At 33.2% G+C, this 17,232-nt stretch overlaps 1 protein-coding gene across 1 annotated transcript; it reads right to left on the bottom strand.

Annotated features, from left to right (window-relative positions):
- Positions 1–5,741: 5,741 nt before the first annotated feature.
- On the bottom strand, positions 5,742–16,817 carry LOC142630373 (uncharacterized). The gene is made up of 6 exons (XM_075804364.1): positions 16,665–16,817; positions 13,636–13,694; positions 12,713–13,150; positions 11,924–12,076; positions 6,673–7,098; positions 5,742–6,520 (listed from the first exon to the last, which is right to left on the bottom strand). Exons 2-5 carry the CDS (start codon positions 13,664–13,666, stop codon positions 6,917–6,919), a joined length of 804 nt encoding a protein of 267 aa, XP_075660479.1. The 5' UTR covers positions 13,667–13,694; positions 16,665–16,817; the 3' UTR covers positions 5,742–6,520; positions 6,673–6,916.
- Positions 16,818–17,232: the final 415 nt, after the last annotated feature.

The raw sequence follows: 17,232 nt of genomic DNA, 5'->3' as shown, positions 1-17,232 counted from the left end.
AACAAGCAACCAAAAAAAAAAAAAAAAATGTCAGAAGAAAATCTCATTGCATGGGATAAAAGAAAAAGAAAAAGAAAGAAAAAAAAAATCTTAAAAGCTGGAGAGGAAGACTGAAGGCTAAGAATGCCCAAATGAACGAAGCCAATCTCACCTCTTATATAGAGAATTTCTGCTAAACTAGCAGACAAAAAAAAAAAAAAAAAAAAAAAGAAGAAAGTCAGCAAAAATGGTTCTACCAACCGACCAATGAAAAAAACTTATATTCACATTTCAGAAATGTGAAAACAATTGGAATTCAAAGTCAGACTTTGCAAACTCAGATGCACTTAAAATCAGAGAAGTCTGCGCTGAATTTTGAAATGAAAGAGCATCTTCAGCCATAGAGACAGAAGATAATGCAAGTCTGAATTCATGGCAAGTCACGTGGCAAGTCTGAATTTTTACATCTTGTCAGGGCGGCCACCACAAAATTGGACCAAAACGCCATAAGATTCAACAAAGACCCACGACTTTCTCAGCCGAATTTGTGAAAATCCAGACCTTATTTCAGAAATCTGACACTACAGGAGTCTTCTACAACCTTCGATCCACCAAACCTGAAAATTTCAGGCCCAGATACCTCGCCACGCGCCGCCACACATGGCCAAGAATTTTCAGCGACCCGCGAGTTTCTCATTCAAATCTGCGCAAATCTGAGAACAATTTTACAAAACTGATATCACCATTAGAGCTATCGGCCTTCGATCTACAAAACCTGAAATTTTTAAGTCCAAAAGATCAGCCACGCGCCACCACTCGCCGCCACAAGCTCGCGATGACCACCGGTTTAGTCCATCAAAACTGTGCAAATCTGTGCACAATTTCACAAAACCGACCACATAGCAGTCTTCTACGGCCTAATAGCTACAATATGTGAAAATTTCATGCCCAAAAGATGGTCCACGCGCCCCCACGCGCCGCCGGAAGCTCCGACGATGTCACACGCGCTCCCACGCGCCTCCAACAAAGCTCCACGCGCCGGACCTTCGTCACCACGCGCTACACGCGCCGGCACGTCTCACGCGCGTGCACGCGCCAAGCGCTGACGCGCAATCCAGCGCTATGACGTCATCATCCACGACCCGGTTTGACCCGGACCGACCCGGACCGGACCGCCTAAAAAAAAGAAAAAAAAAAGGAAAAAAAAAAGAAAAAAGAAAAAAAGAAGCATTGGCTAGTTGGAACTTTGACTTTGACAAAAAAAAAACAAAACAAAACAAAACAAGGCTATCCCACTCGGTTTTTCGCGTACTTTCCAATTTTGGGGTCTGTTTCTTCAACCGAGGCTCGAAAATTGCACGACAGTCCGATTTCTAAAAAATTGACTTTTGCACAAATTTTGACCAAAAGTCAAAATTTTTAAGATTGACCTGTCTTGCTCAATTTTTCGTGTACTTTCCAATTTTGAGGTCTGTTTCTTCAACCGAGACTCGAAAATTGCACAACAGTCCAATTTCTAAAAAATTTGAATTTTGCACAAATTTTGACCAAAAGTCAAAATTTTTAAGATTGACCTGTCTTGTTCAATTTTTCGTGTACTTTCCAATTTTTGGGTCTATTTATTCATTTGAGAATCCAAAATTGCTCAAATAGTGTGAGTCTACAACTATTGGCTTTGGTGTAAACTTTGACCGAAGATCAAGATATGCAAGCAAAACTTGTCCTATCAGGTTTTCGCAAAGATTTTGATTTTGAAATCCAGGTATTTGTTTTGGACTTAAAAACTACACCCGCTTCTCCAAAGTACTAGCGGTGTCCAAAATTTAAGCTCTCAAGATCATAATTTGAGATCCATCCATTTGGTCTGGATTCCCTCAAAATTATCCTCCAGACTTGATCAAGGCTCCCCTTTCAAAAACAGACGAACTCTCACAAGTATGTCTCAAAATTGAAATTACATTGGGTCACTGCTTCAACCTATTATTTTCATCGGTGCCTACCAGTCTCCAACCTAACGTTCCCATTCGGCGCCTACCATTCTCATCCACCGTTCCCATTCGGCGTCTACCATTCTCATCCACCGTTCCCACCGAGAAGTCTCATCCGCCATTCTTAACTACCCAGCTACCATTCTTCATCTTTTCGCTATAAATAGAAGGGCCGGATCCGCTAAGTCCATCAAGAAAAAAAAAAAACACATACACTGAGTCATGAAATGAAGATTTGCTTCTTTCAAATTTTCAAATCCTCCTTCTCACAGCCAGTTTTCATTATGGCCTCGTCATGCTCAATACCTAGCAACCAAAATCGCTTCATGATCAGTTTGAAATCAACCCCTTCATGGTTCAATAATAATCCTTCTCACAACATCATCACTGTTTTAGGATTCAAACAAATTTTGTTTCCCTACTTAACGACCACATTTGTTCATAAAGTTACTCATAACAAGGTCGGCATCGTTGTTCCATGCTTTCTTGGATTTGGTTCACCAGGAAATCCAAGTCCAGCAGAGACACCCGTTCCTAAGACCAGGGCTTCCGGAGTCTCTCTCCAACTGTTTGGTCTCCCATTAGAAGAAGCGGTTCGGAACAAACAGCAACTTGGTTGGTTTCTAAAACCAGGATCACAAGTTAGCTCCATCTTTCATCTTTTGTGCTTTCCCAACAAAGTTACATTAGGTGAAGGTGGTAAAACGTGTTGGGGTATCCTACAAATTGTCTCCCATCCAACACTTGTGATGACCTCCAAGGTACCAGCTCATCAAAAATTAGCCTTTGGTGTCGGTGAAGGGTTACCAAAGCCTCATCCCATGTTTCCGCCATCATGGGGTCCAAAGGTCATCATTGCCGGTACCACAAAACACACTTTCTGGAATTACTCCAACTTAAGATCAGCTTGAAGAATTTCAGAAAATATACTTCTGAAATTACTTCAACTTAATGTCCGTCAGTATGGTCCAGTCACACAGGCACATTCAATGACTTGCCGTCGGACTTCATTCAGCATGCAGCCAGTCCCACATCTGAAGGTGTACTTCCCAGAGACATCTACGCCAGAGAGTCCCTAACATGCAGGGTCAGGGCCATGGTGTCGTATGTCTCACCCATCCACTTTGCTTCATCACTATCTTCTTCACCATCAACATCAACAAACCCAAAACACTTTTTTGAAATTACCTCAACTTAACCTGAGTGATGCGATAGCACAAGCACATTCAACCACACTCCCACATGTTCTCTCTGTGATCCAAAGTATACCCTTCGGATATAACTTCACCAGAAGTCCTTAAAGATAAGAGGCTAGCTCCAGAGCTCTGCATGCTGTACCCCGCCAACATCCTCATCTCTTCTCCATCTTCAACACTCTGTGATCGCCACCAACGATCCAAAATACTCTTCTGAAATTACTTTGACTTAACCTTTGCTCAGAAAGCTCGGTCATACGAGCACATTCAAATACTGGCAGACCCCTTCTCGATCTCATCAAAGCCTTTCATATAAGTGGGTCTACTCTTCTGGAATTACTTCATCCTGTTAAAAGCTCCACCACCTTCAACTATTTCACTAGAAGAGTCAAGTATAAAAAGATCCATTTTCTTTCAAGACTCATTCATTCCCCACACTCCAAAACTGTGTGCATGAACGAGTCTCGAAGGGGCATTTGTAGAGAGGGAAAATTCCCGACCTATCACAAGCTGACACATCATACTACCAAAGTCCACAAAATACAACCAATTACAAAGCGCCACGTACTGCTGCTAGGTTTTGCCATCACTATTCAGAAACCAGTAGAAATTCGCCAAGTGTCATTGAAATGAAGGCATGAAACTGCATCAGCAGGTGTAAGCGATGACACAGGCAGCCTCGCACGTGTAAGCAGTGACACAAGCACTCAGCACGTGTAAGCGATGACATAAGCGGACCAATCAAGCTGTGACAAGTGTCACCAATCAGACTCCGCCATGTGTCGCTCACCTACCCCTAAACTCCTATAAATAGAAGCCTCCCCAAGACATTGAAGGAGGAGACAACACAGACAGGACGGAGACAGAAGGAAGAAGATATCTTGAGTTCAGAAATCCAGAAGCTCTGCCGGAATCAAACCCCGAAGCCTCCAAGAACTTCAAGAACTTCAACCTCGAATACAAACAACATTCGAAGCAAAATCATCCAAACTACTCGTCCAGATCTCAAAGTCCACTGGAATCAAGCTTAAAAGCCTCCGGAAACCTCAACAAACCACAAATTGGTGAAGCTCTACGGATTCAAGCCTCCAAAGCCCCGAAGAACTTCCACCACAAACCTTCAAATACGAAGAACAATCAAAGAGGAATCATCCAAATCATATTCCTAAATCTCAAAGTTCACTGGAATCAAGCTCAAAAGCCTCCAGAAACCTCAACAAACCATAAATCAACGAAGCTCTACGGAATCAAGCCTCTAAAGCACCGAAGAACTTCCACCACAAACCTTCAAACACGAAGAACACACGAAGAACACGAAGAACACACGAAGAACACGAAGAACAAAGAATTTCTAACAAGCTCATAGCTAGAGATTCATTGTAATTCCGTTTCAAAGATCTTCGATCCATTCCTCAGCCAAATTGAAGAATATCTTATGTTCAAATCAAAATCACATTACCACAATTCCAATAAAAAATCTTTGAAGGAGATCGAATCAGAGGATCACTCTTTTGTAATTACAGAGAATTGTACCACACATTTATCAATACAAATTCGTATTTGTGAAACTATTTTACTTGTTTGATTTATTTCGAACTAAGAAATTTAGTCGTCTACAAGGCCATATCAGGCTGTAACCACCTTTTTTGAGCTATAGCCGCGTTTTTAAAATGCGACTATAGAACCCTTTTTTTGTAGTGGTTTCAACTTCACTCACTTCTCATCTTACTTCTTCTTCCTTTAGTCTTGATTTCTGAAAATTCCTACGATAACTTTCTTTTATACAAAACTATGCAAGACCCTTTGCTAATGACCTAAAATTTAAACCATTATGTTACAAACTCAAACGGTTGACAAATACTTATGCAAAGATAACTAAAGTGTCTATTTAATGATGCTGGAATTAGGTTAACCATATTAATTAGGAAGATCCATTGAGAACGCAACCTAGATTGAGCATGGTGGTAGCACCTTTGTCAAGTGACAAATGTTTTGCTTACTCTGACGTCAATTGAGTCATCATTTTGTATATGGATGATGTGGAACAAAGAAGTCAGTCATACTACATTGTAGGTGGATAGAAACATGATTAAATTCTCACATTTTCGTTTTGTAATAAGTTCGGAAAAAAGAGCAAGTTCAATTCTGCAATGAAATTTAAAATATTATATTGAATTATAGAATTGATTTTGTATGATTTTAAGATTCTTTAGAATTGTTTCTTTATCCTTTACAAGTTTGACTTTACATATATAATCCTCTTTAATTTTCCAAAAAAAAATTCTCCTTTATTTTTTCTTCTTTTTTACACTTACAATGTAAAAAAGTTCTTGATGTTTGTTTACAAGAGAGAGGGGTTCGAATCCAAGTTCTCCGCATGGGGAAATCTGTGGAGAGCAACTAAACCATAACCATAAGGCTCTTGATGTTTGTTTACTATTGTGCAGCTTCAAAACTAGTACAAGTTAATACTGTAGATAAATATGCAAAACAATAATTAAAAAGATGAAAAAAAAAACTAGTAATAATAAATATAGAAGATAAGATGTGTTTGACAACATCTAGCGTAGTGGTACAAATTTATACATACTCATTTTACACAGAAGTAGAATGGGAAGAATTTATACATACTCATTTTACACATAAGTAGAATGGAAAGAAACAAAAGATTAACTGGTCGAATCATGACTAACCATTGCTAAAAACTTAACAATAGCAATGTTGCATGCTAGCTTTATGCAGCGGGTGTTGGATTCCCACTACACAGTGGGGCATAAGACGCCTTCAAAAGTAGATGTTGTTGTGGCTGAAACTGAAAGAAGGTAGATCGAAGTATATCAACTAATAGGCGATACTTGAGCAACACGTATAAGATTGGTACACCAGCAAATAGACCAATGACAACAAAAATCGATGACAATTCTTGATGATTAATATTCCTCAACCAAAAGGATGTAGAAAATACGACCATCATGGCGGCAATTGAGATGAAAAGTGAAGTGACTCCAATCATCAACCTAATAGGTAACCATACAACAAAGTCTTCGTATGAATAACGCGAGATAAGAATGGATAAAAACATTATTAGGGATGTTGATGAACCAAATAATGCTATTGCACTTGAAATTGAATAGGCCAGAAAAAGTTTAGGACTAAGGTTTGATTTATCAACTGCTTGGTCACTAAACACTATAGTGCCAATTAGTGTAGCAACCACCATAGATGATTTAGCTGTGTTCATCATCCACTTCTCTCCTTCCTTAAGTTCTCATGGTTACTCGCAAATAAATCATATGGTGTTTCCCCTTTCGTATTTTTCATTTCTTGGAATGCAGGTTTTACGGCCTTTTCCACCTCCTTCCATAGCATATCATAGGAAATACCACATGAGAGACTTGTCAGTCCAAAAAATTTGAAAATTTTAGGTAGAAAATTTGTGTGCAAATTGGAACGACGAACATTCTATTAAATGGTTCAACAATTACTACACAAAGTACATGAATCAGTACCTTGAACCATAACAGTTCTTGTTGCATTTGAAGAGCTGCTCCTGATATAGCATTGAGCTTCTCTTGAGGTGCCAATTTTGCAGCCAAATGCAATATGTTGCTTTCATCTTCAAATAGTCCATCGACTATTAGATCTCCAATTGAGCCTATCTCATTAAATAATTTGAAGATGCTTTCATGGTGCTTCTCAACAGCAATATGAAATATGCTTTTTTTGTCTATTGTTGTCGATAATAGATCAAAGTCAAAGACAAATAAGCTTAACCAAGAACTCGATGTTGCCTACTTCTGCTGCTTCAAACAGAACATATGAAATCACTGGGGTTTCGTTTGAATTCTCAACATCACCTCTGTAACCCTGAAGACATTTTTTTAACAATTTATTGACTTGGGAATGCTTTGAGTTTTCCTGTTTTGATTTCAACCCTGGGACCATGCCAAATTTCAATGAAATTTAATTTATTTAAAGAATCGAATAGATCTGTATAAAGAGATAATGTGGTACTAGTATATTTGTTTCCTGTATTATGGCATGCTTAGTACATTGTAATGAAATAGCTATTTTTTGCAAGGAATATATACACCTTATGTATGGTTATTAGGTTTTAGGTTGGCAGATTCAATGTTATCAAGATTAAGAGTCAAAGATGCAAGTCAAAGAAGACAAATTTTTAGGATTGCGAATGTCATTTGATCACCACTTGATCTATCAAAATCTAGGCTTCAACATGCTTTTGGCCATGTCTTGATCAATCGAAAGAGGATTCTCAAATTGTTGTTCGACAATGGCTCAATCAATCGAAAATTAAAAGTAAATAAGTGACATGTTTTAATGAAATCAATTCCATGAGTTTTTCAACCATAAGTGGAATGCCTATATAAGAGCCTATAATACAAGACTTAGTTGAGGTTGTTGGGTCAAACTTTGAAAAGCTAATCATAGAGAAAATCCTAGCCTCCACCTTCTAACCCTTGAGCTTAGAGAGTAAACAAAACTATCATCCACTTAATTTGTTGTTGATGTCATAATGTGAATCAATGCTAAAGCCACAGAGCCTATCCTAGTACATTTGCTATGTAATTAAAATCATCAAGTTGTGGGCGTCTTAGGGAGCACGTCAATAGGTTATCTATTGGGTAAAGTCTAGAGTCATTAGTGTAGACACCTTATTTTGTACTTGGTTAATAAACTTAAGTCCATGGTCCCAAGGATAAGTTTGACATATCTACAAAAGGTAATTGAAGTTATTTTAATAGTTTGGAAGTAACAACAACTTAAAATTGCTCAAGTTTCTTTGAATACGATGCTGAAAAATGACACTTGCCCACTGTTTTAACCATACGTTTTGATCCACAACTTAATTTTAAGTGAGATTTGTTTAATTAGAAAGTAGGCATCCTGGGCTTCAATTTGAACTCAAATTTTGCCTAATTTGGACTTATATTGAATAAGTTATAACCATTTAAAATTGAACCAACTGAGTAGTCGAAATTATGATTTTTTGGGGAGCATGCATACACACACTATGTTATAGAACCTCAGAACTTCATTTTTTTAGGACCCAAAGCCTCCCTCTTTGATGGGCCCCGGCCCCTAAACCTTTTGGAACATCCAAAACTCTCTAAATAAGTTTGAAAACCCTAGTTTAAATATATAAATACTCATCTTATGTCTCCATCAAAACACTAGCTAAAGAGACTATTTTTTGGCCTCCATCTTCTCTAAAACCCTATTTTCCCTTTTCAAAACCCTAGGACAGCCCCTTAGCACGTTTTTTACAAATTAAAAATCTCTCTTTAGTTAGTTCTATGGTAGAAACTAATGTTCTAATTTTATTTCTCAAAATCTCTCTTTAGTTTCTCAAAAAAAATAAACTTTGTTCTTGAGTTGTGATTCCTAAAAATTATTGTTTTCTTTAATTCCTTTGTTCTATCAATCTAATATTTGTGTTGTAAGCGCTGAGGGGTCGATTAAACAAACTTTAAACTTATAATCTTAAGCAAGGTGAGTGTTCTTATGAACTTCTTCTTTGTTTAATAGGATTCACATGAGTTTCTTAATGTAGTTTCTCTATTTGTTTTATTTGATTTGTTTGTTGATTTTAATTCTTTTGATATGTGTTAATATGATTTTAGGTTGTTTATAATCTATTTTGGTTGTTCTTGATTTATTATTTTAGTTTTATGTAAAGTTTAACATGCTTGTTTATTTAATGTAGTTTACTACTTATTGATTTGTTTCTTGATTATTTGTTTATGTAGATTATTTGTTTTGTTTTGTTTATGTTGATGCTTTGTTTTGTTTTCTTTATGTTGGTTTAGTGTTTAGGGTTTCTAACATGTTTATTTGATCTCACATGTTATATCTTTGTTTGATTAAAACTATAAAAATGTGATTTTTCAAATCTATGCTAAAGGATGAGTATGCATAGTTGAGTATGCGTACACACCCCAAATCCAGATTATGGCAAAATTCTGTTTTTATTATTTTAATCATTTTTTTTACATTTTCTTTGATTCTGTTTGACTTTGTTTAGGTTAATTAATTGTGTTTAATTATTTTCCATGTTTGTTTTAGTATTTTTTACATGTTTGGTTTATTTGATTTTTTTTTCTTGTGTGTTTTATTTATTTGTTATCTTTTCCTTTTTTAATATATTTGTTTGACTATGTTTTATTTGGTTCCTTCAATATAGTGATCTTTAACATGTGTGTTTTATTTTATTTAAGTTCATGATGTATATTTAGGTTAAGGATTAGGGCTCTTTTAATAACTTCTTTATTTGATTATGGCCTAACAACACATAATGGAGGCCGACTCACAAGCCAAGTGGTCTTGGATGCCTAATACATTCTCAAGCCATACCCAAACTCCGAACCCATAATTTAGTATGTAGACTTGTGCATGTAAGTGATTGGCCCAAAAGACCCAATATGATTCCTAGACTTAATTTAGGTGGTGACTCCGTTTTTCATCCTCCGCCATAGTCCACTCCAAAAGGCTGAGGCATACTCCCTTGCACCCATAATTAACTTGTCTCATGTTGTATAACTTTAATTCTATTAGGGGATTCATTCTTGAGATTAGGGTTAACCCTCATAGTGATTTTTTCTTGAACTATGGTCCATCATTTTCCATTTTGTCATCATATAGTTGTGTCATTTACTTCAGTATTTATTGCTAGCTATGATATTGGTGACATACTTACTAGCTTGTGGTGTTTTAACTTGTTAAAAACTATCACATGATTATTAGGGTTTGTTTGGTTAGGCGTTTTGAGAGACTGAAATAGCATTTTTAAAACCCAAAACTCTACATTGCAACCATAGCTTTTAATTTTTTTTTTTATATTTTTTTTTTACAAAAAAACTCATTTTAAACTCAAAACATGGTAGATTCTAACAACTTATACAAGCACACCCTTAATTAGATTAATTTGTTTAATTGCGTAGTTAATCAAAGGGTCTAAATGTTTCTTTTCAATTGGTATTAGAACAACTTTACTTTGTGTAGGATTAATGACTTAAGTGTGATCCTTGATCTCTACTTTTTGCTGATAAGCTTCAGAGGCATAAAATACTTCAACATGCATGACAACTTAATTCAAGATGTTTCTAATGAAGATGGTGGCCTTTTAATGGCATATAGTAATTTCTTGGGGATTGTGTTAAATATCAAAAAAGTGCTAATAAATCTCAAGAAAAATTAAATAGGGTCAAACTTTAAAAAGGAGTGATTGTAAAATTGGACGAAACCAATAAATTGATTGATATTTGTAAAAATCAATTTGCCTCTCAAGTGAACAAGAATAAGAGCTTGGGTGGGAAACTAGTTAAATTTGAAATAGTAACTAGTGTCAAGCTTGACAAAGGGCCTAACTCTAAAGACAGAAAGTTGTATATATACATACTGCTCCGCTCAAGAGGAATCATAAACAGAAGTATAAGACTAATGTATATAGCTAGGATAAACAAGGGTAAAAGACCATAAGTGAAATTCAAGTTTCAAAACCCATGTCTAGACCCCCTCCTAGGCTACAAGAAATATTTTAGTTTGTCCTTGTCACTGTTATGGTGTTGTTGGCATATTAGACCAAAATTTTCTAAGCTTAGGTCTTGGTCTGCATATATATCTAGAATTCCCTCTAGGAAGCTTAATGGTTCAAAGTTTATTTCATGTCTATCACCATTATGGTGATTATGGACACACTCATCCAAATTATTTCAAGTTTCATCTTCAAAATGCAAGTGTCCAATTTGCTTCAACCTAAGCCTCAAGACCATGTGCTTTTGGCTGATGAGTTATTAAAAGTCTTGAGCTTCTTGACTCAATTTGAAAGGAATGCATTCTATCTCTAAACATTTTATAACCTATACCTCCCCACCTTCACAGTCAACCATCTTAGTTGTCCTAGTTCTTTCTATAGTTTCTCAGATCAACTAGTTTTTTTTAGATATATATCATTGTATTGTTTTAGTAATTTATTCTGTAAACTTGAATTATTGTTAAGTTGGGTTTTGTCATGGAATTTCCAAGTTGGGAGATTGTTAGGTTTAAAGTTGGCTAATTTTATGAGATGTATGTTTTATTTGAGTTGTATTTTCTAAAATCAAAGTACAAAACCAATATCTAAGATTCAGCTCAAGAAAGGGATATGAGTATATTTGATCCTTGAAGTACCAAGGCATAGTTTGTGTAGAGAATTTTTTATTAAAAGAGTCCAAGCAACATAAACAGATTGTGAAGTCACGTTATAAGTACTCCTGGGTAGCAATTAGAAATATGAGTATATTTCAATTGTAAGATTTTGATTCTAATTTTGAATTTTTCCTTGGATTTAGGGTCTACTCCCATAGTCCTTTTATTTATTTATTTATCCGATGTGGCCATTAAGTTCCTACTTTGACAACATATCACTTGTGTGACTGTGTCATTTTTTTTTATGCCTTATTGCTTTATTTTTAAGATTTGTTTATGTTATTAATTAAAATGCAATTGAAATCTATAATCAATAACATTTAATTATGTTAAAATCAATCAACGAATCTACAATTTTCCATATACAAGAGTATTTAACTCATTTGTCTTTTTATGTCATATTGCATGATTAAGGAATATATTACCTTGTAACTTATTTAGTTAGCACCTTCTGGTATTTTCAGAATATCTAGTATTTAAATCCCAATTTCTCCATTGTAACTATCAAATTTTATTAAATAAATAAATAAAATCAAAGTCAAAATAACTCACATGAAATATTGATGTGTCTCCTCAAAACTCCCAGCTGACTTTCATTAACAAATGCAGAAGGCTTGCGAGCTAACACATGCAATGCGGTCTCTCCATCTGAGTTTGTAGCAGTGGCTAAATTGGAGTTGTCATTCAGCATTTTCAAGGCTACACCTGCATTATTTTAAACGAAAAACAAAAATTTCAAGCAAAAGTATTCATGGACGGAATTCTATAATCTGATAATCATATGAAAAAGACAAGCAACAGTTCCTCTTGGCAACATTTCCCCCTCATACTCTAGTTTTGCCCTTACTAGTGTCAGCCAAGCCTTGGAACTTTTGTTTAGAGACTAGAGAGCCATGAATATTGATCATAACAAGAGACGAAGAATCTTATATACAATATTTAGAGTGGATTGGATGTAAATTTTGTTTCTTGTTATGAATATTGATCATAACAAGAAACTTTTGTTTCGTCAATACTTTGATACCTCATTTAGAAAATGAGTGAATTGTATAACTTGTCCTTATTTGTAAAGAAATATTTTATTTTAGAAAATGATTAAGCCATGATAATGTTTTGAACTTCAAATCAATTTTAGAATGACAAAATTAATTAATAAAATCATGACTAGTTTAACTAATTGACGTCATCTTCACATAATTCCAAGACATTCAGGGTTCATACTCCTATTTTTTTCCTATTGTAACTATCAAATTATCAAAAAAACAAAAATCAAAATCAAAGTATGAAAACCAAAAAATAAATAAATAAAAGACAGGAAACATTATAATAACTTATGCTTACCGTATATGTCTTTTCTAACACAATTGATAAATATATCAACCTGCTCACTAGTATCTATCATAGTCTTACTATAAAGAAGTTCCACCATTTGACTGTGTCCTAACGAAGCAGCCATAACGAGTGGTTTGACCCCGCTACCTTCGTTTGGCAGCCCACGATCGTTCTCTAGCATCACCTCGGCAATTTTCACATTTCCAGCTGCAGCAGCGTAGGTCAAGGCAGTGTTCCCAGCTTTGTTTACATCTCTTAGGTTGCAGCTATTAGATGTCATCCAATTCAATAATTTCTTCACAAAGTCTTCCTGGTTTGCTGCAGCAGCAATATGAAGAGTGGTTTCTTCTTTCCTACTAATAGGTCTTTGAATGTTTGTCATGTCCTCAATAGAATTCCAATTACCTTTCAGCGCAGCCAGGTAAAGCCTCCCACACTCCCCATTGACTTCATGTGTAAAAAGAAAATGTTGCTAATTAGTAACAATCATAGTGCAAAGAATTTTATAGAATAAAAATCTTCTCTCATATTCTTAATGTTCCATTTTGTACTCCAACTATACTATTCAATGTCATTTTTTTTTTTTTTTTATAAGCTTTACTTATTTTATATTGAAAAAAAAGAAATTGTGCATGATAAGTTGAAATCGGTAGAATATATAATGAGATTATAAAACACTTATAACAAGAAATAGGATTTTATTGTACTGGTCTAAAATTTTGTAGCTCAACTAAGATGTTCCAACGAAAATAAGACATTACTCAATCTCTCATTGAATTATCAAGATATAGATAAACAGAGTCTGAATTGAAAATTGATCTTAATCTGAGAATGCATTCTTCAAAAAAATAAAAATAATGATGGCTGACTTTGGTGATATCTTAGTCTGAGAATGCCTACACTATTAAACGATGGGAAAGTAAAACATTTACCATCGCTAGAATTGACATCATTTGCTGCCATTGCAACTTATCAATTAGCTTTTGCGTACCTGAAAAGGAAGATTCCATATTACATTTAAATAGTGTGATGCATGACGAAATCTATCTACAAGTTCTTTACATAAGCCAAATTAGCTCGACAAGCACAAAGAGATAATTCTTATGTTTATCAAATAGGACAAACCCTATGATTATAGTTGTTTGTAATTTTGGCCAACCAGAATTTTTTCTTTTCTTAATTGGGTGTAAGACTCTCATGACTTTTTTGCATAATAATATTCTTTGGAGAATTATTTATCAAAATAGCATTGTTTGAAAGTTAATTGAAAACTACCTTTTTAAAAACAATTTAAAAAATACTCATCTCTTCGAGGTTGAGCATGAAACTCATATTTTGAAGATACAAGTTTCATGTGAATCGGCTAATCTGGTTGCCGTCAATGTGGGATTTTTAAAAAAATGGTCCACCTGAATCTCATCTCTTGAAGAGGCAAGATCAACTTATTATTGAAACAAAAGCATTAATAGATCTCAGTTGAGACAGAATCCAATATTTTGAGAATAGTATTCGTGTTTTAGGGCATGTGCTTAATTATTAGGTTTGAGTCTTAATCGGAAAATTAATTTTTCATAAACAAAATTTTTTACAATAACTGAGATGTCAAATTTGTGAATAAGAGATAATGAAGTGGTGAATTCATGTGGAAATAAACAATTTATCCATATTAGAAGGTTGTAGTTGTCAAAATAGTTGTGAAAAATATCTATGCCCATGGCATTTTTTTTTTTTTTTTTTTATAATTATCAAAATCATGTAACCGGAACCATAATACAAAGTAAATGAAATTTTAGGACGATTAAAGTAATTTAAAATTTTCCTTTGTTATTGAATCATTTTAAAATTTTAGTTTATCTTGAAATGAAAAGAATATATTTTATCCCTAAATCTATTTTTTAAATAATTTTTTATTCTCTTTTTGTAAAAAGAAATCCTCTCATGCATGTTCAAAACAAACACATATTGATAAAGCAGTTCCCCTATCATAACACAATTTTTATCATAACTCAGAGTGATAGACTATATAAGTGATGGATCATTACTTCTATATGGACTAATCTTTTTTTTCCTTTTTTTATGAAAAATAAAGTATATTTCTAATATTACTCAAACTAAATAGTACTTATGGTTTTGATACAAAATCTTATCGGGTAAATAAAGATCCATCTAGTCTCACCCTTCAGGCTATTGGTTTGAACATCAGACCCAAGCATTATAGAATTATTAATTTATTTTTTAATAGGAAGCGTTACAGATTTTGGTCTATCAACACAAAGGTGAAACTACGTACAGACTAAGAGGAAATTTAGAAATTTTAGTATATCAACACAAAAAAATTGAAATTTTGAGGTTAAAAAATCATACTTAACCCTAAAATTGAAAAACTTGCACCCCAATATTTAGAAATTTTGGTCATCATTCCAATTGAACATCATTATCAATTACATATTTTCTATGCTTCAATTAATTTTTAATTTTAAGAATTAAAACATCAATTTAGTGAAAATTCAGTATATTCGCTTATTCTTAGCTTAACTCTGCATCCTTGAGAGGCACATGTATTTATCTAGAATTGATGGTGTTTGTTTGCTGAAAAAAAAAAAAAAGTATTATCCGTAACACTTAAAGTTATGAAAAACTACTGTTGAAAATGGTAATTCGTAGTTATGAGCATAAACTTCTTCTTTTTTCTTTTTTTTTTGAGGAAAAGTTATGAGCATATACTAATATGACATTTGGACATCAAGAAATTATAAAACTAGTAAGGACCAAAAAAATTAATTTCATAACAATTTACTTTTAGAGTTGTTGTACTTATGCTTATTCAATTTCTACTAGAATTATGAAAGAGAAATTTCAATTATAAATATTGTCAAAATTATATCTCAAAATAAAATGGAGTTAGATTGTAACTCCATACATTTACAAATAAACATAACTAAATGCATATTAAAATTTTACCGAGTTCATATATAATATATAGTGTTTATATATTTGAAATTATAAAATAGTAATAAAATAAAAATAAGTTTATTTGAAAAAAATAATAAAATCAATTAAATTGTTATTTGTGAAATTCTCAATTTTAGTTTGTCCCTATTTGTATAATAATAATAAGAAGGGAAAAATTAGCGAATGCTCTTAAAGTATTGGTTTAAAAAATATTCTATGAAAAAGAAAAAAAGTAATTGATTTTTTGATAACTTTTTGTATTTCCCATAAAAATAGTATCAAAATATTCATAAAATAGTTCATTAACAAATGTCTTAAAGGTACTTGTTAACTGGACCCTAATAATAATACTATAAAAACAATAAATCAATAATGGTAATTTTTTTAATGGTTTATTAATTTTGATTCTATGGTTTTCTCATTTAATATCTCATTTAGCACCAAAAAAATTAAATTTGACTCCTCAATTTTTGTAGTGTAGTAAATAGTTGCACAAAAATTAAGAAAATTAGATAGGACAAATAATGACATAAAATTAGACTCTAATTTGAGATATAATTGAATTATATATATATATATATATATATATATATATATATATATATATATATATATATATATATATATATATCTTGTAACTCCATACATATGCATGATATATAATTAGAAATAAGCATAACTAAAGTGTATTAAAATTTTACAAAATTTATATAGTAAAAAATTAGACTTGCAGTGAAATTTAGTAAAATATTAATAATAAATAGTTTTTAGTTTTTAAAAGAACATGGACGTCCATTTTGATAGATACATATTACATATGATTTTATGTTTGAACTTGATTAACACACGTATATTGAAAATAGGATGTTTGCGTGCGAAATAGGAAAGACATCGAGATAATATATGAAAGAACCGTACTGTTTTCGTCAAACAAAATAAGAAAGAAGAATGACATGAGGAGAAACAAAAGAAGTGAGAATGCATGCATGCATAGATATGTTATATCTACCTGAAGAATGATTAAGTTCATCAAGTGGTATCAGGAGCTTCCCTCGGAATAGACATAGGCCACCAAATGTTGTTAATATATACTTGAAGGCAATTATTCCTCTACACTAGAAGTGTGGACTGTGGAATTGATTGTTGGAGAGAAGAAAAGTTTGACAATTCCAATGCTCTGGCACTCGTGCTTATAAAACTTAGGTCCGTTAATGTGTCCTTATAGCACACATTAAGTTATCCATTTATGGTAAAAAAAATTTAAAAATTAAAAAAACTGTCAATACTTTATCAATTCTCGAAATTTTTTTTTTTAAAATGAATAATTATTATGTACATTTAAGATACACATTATTAAAATCCAATCTTAGTCAAGCAATGATAAAAGGTGAAAAAGAGTTATTAAAAATTATAAAAGTATTCCAAAAGCTGGATGGAATAAAACGTACACTTGTAATTGATATTGGCAACTTCTTTGTAACTCATTTCTAGACACTTCGTGCAATTACTTTTAATGTAATCCAATTAAATTTAATTAAGAAATCTAACATATATACCAAAAAAATAGTGTATCTAAA

This window comes from Castanea sativa, chromosome 1, assembly GCF_040712315.1.
Source record: "Castanea sativa cultivar Marrone di Chiusa Pesio chromosome 1, ASM4071231v1".
Lineage (NCBI taxonomy): Eukaryota > Viridiplantae > Streptophyta > Magnoliopsida > Fagales > Fagaceae > Castanea > Castanea sativa.
This window is presented reverse-complemented; position numbering and strand designations above follow the sequence as displayed.

What these genes read in the sequence shown, in the direction of transcription:
- LOC142630373 (XM_075804364.1), bottom strand. Translation starts at nt 13,666, where the DNA reads ATGGCAGCAAATGATGTCAATTCTAGCGATG. An exon ending in TGTTAGAAAAGACATATACG is followed by an intron (nt 12,077 to 12,712) that starts GTAAGCATAAGT and finishes AAAATAATGCAG; the next exon opens with GTGTAGCCTTGAAAATGCTG. An exon ending in GAGACACATCAATATTTCAT is followed by an intron (nt 7,099 to 11,923) that starts GTGAGTTATTTT and finishes GCATGGTCCCAG; the next exon opens with GGTTGAAATCAAAACAGGAA.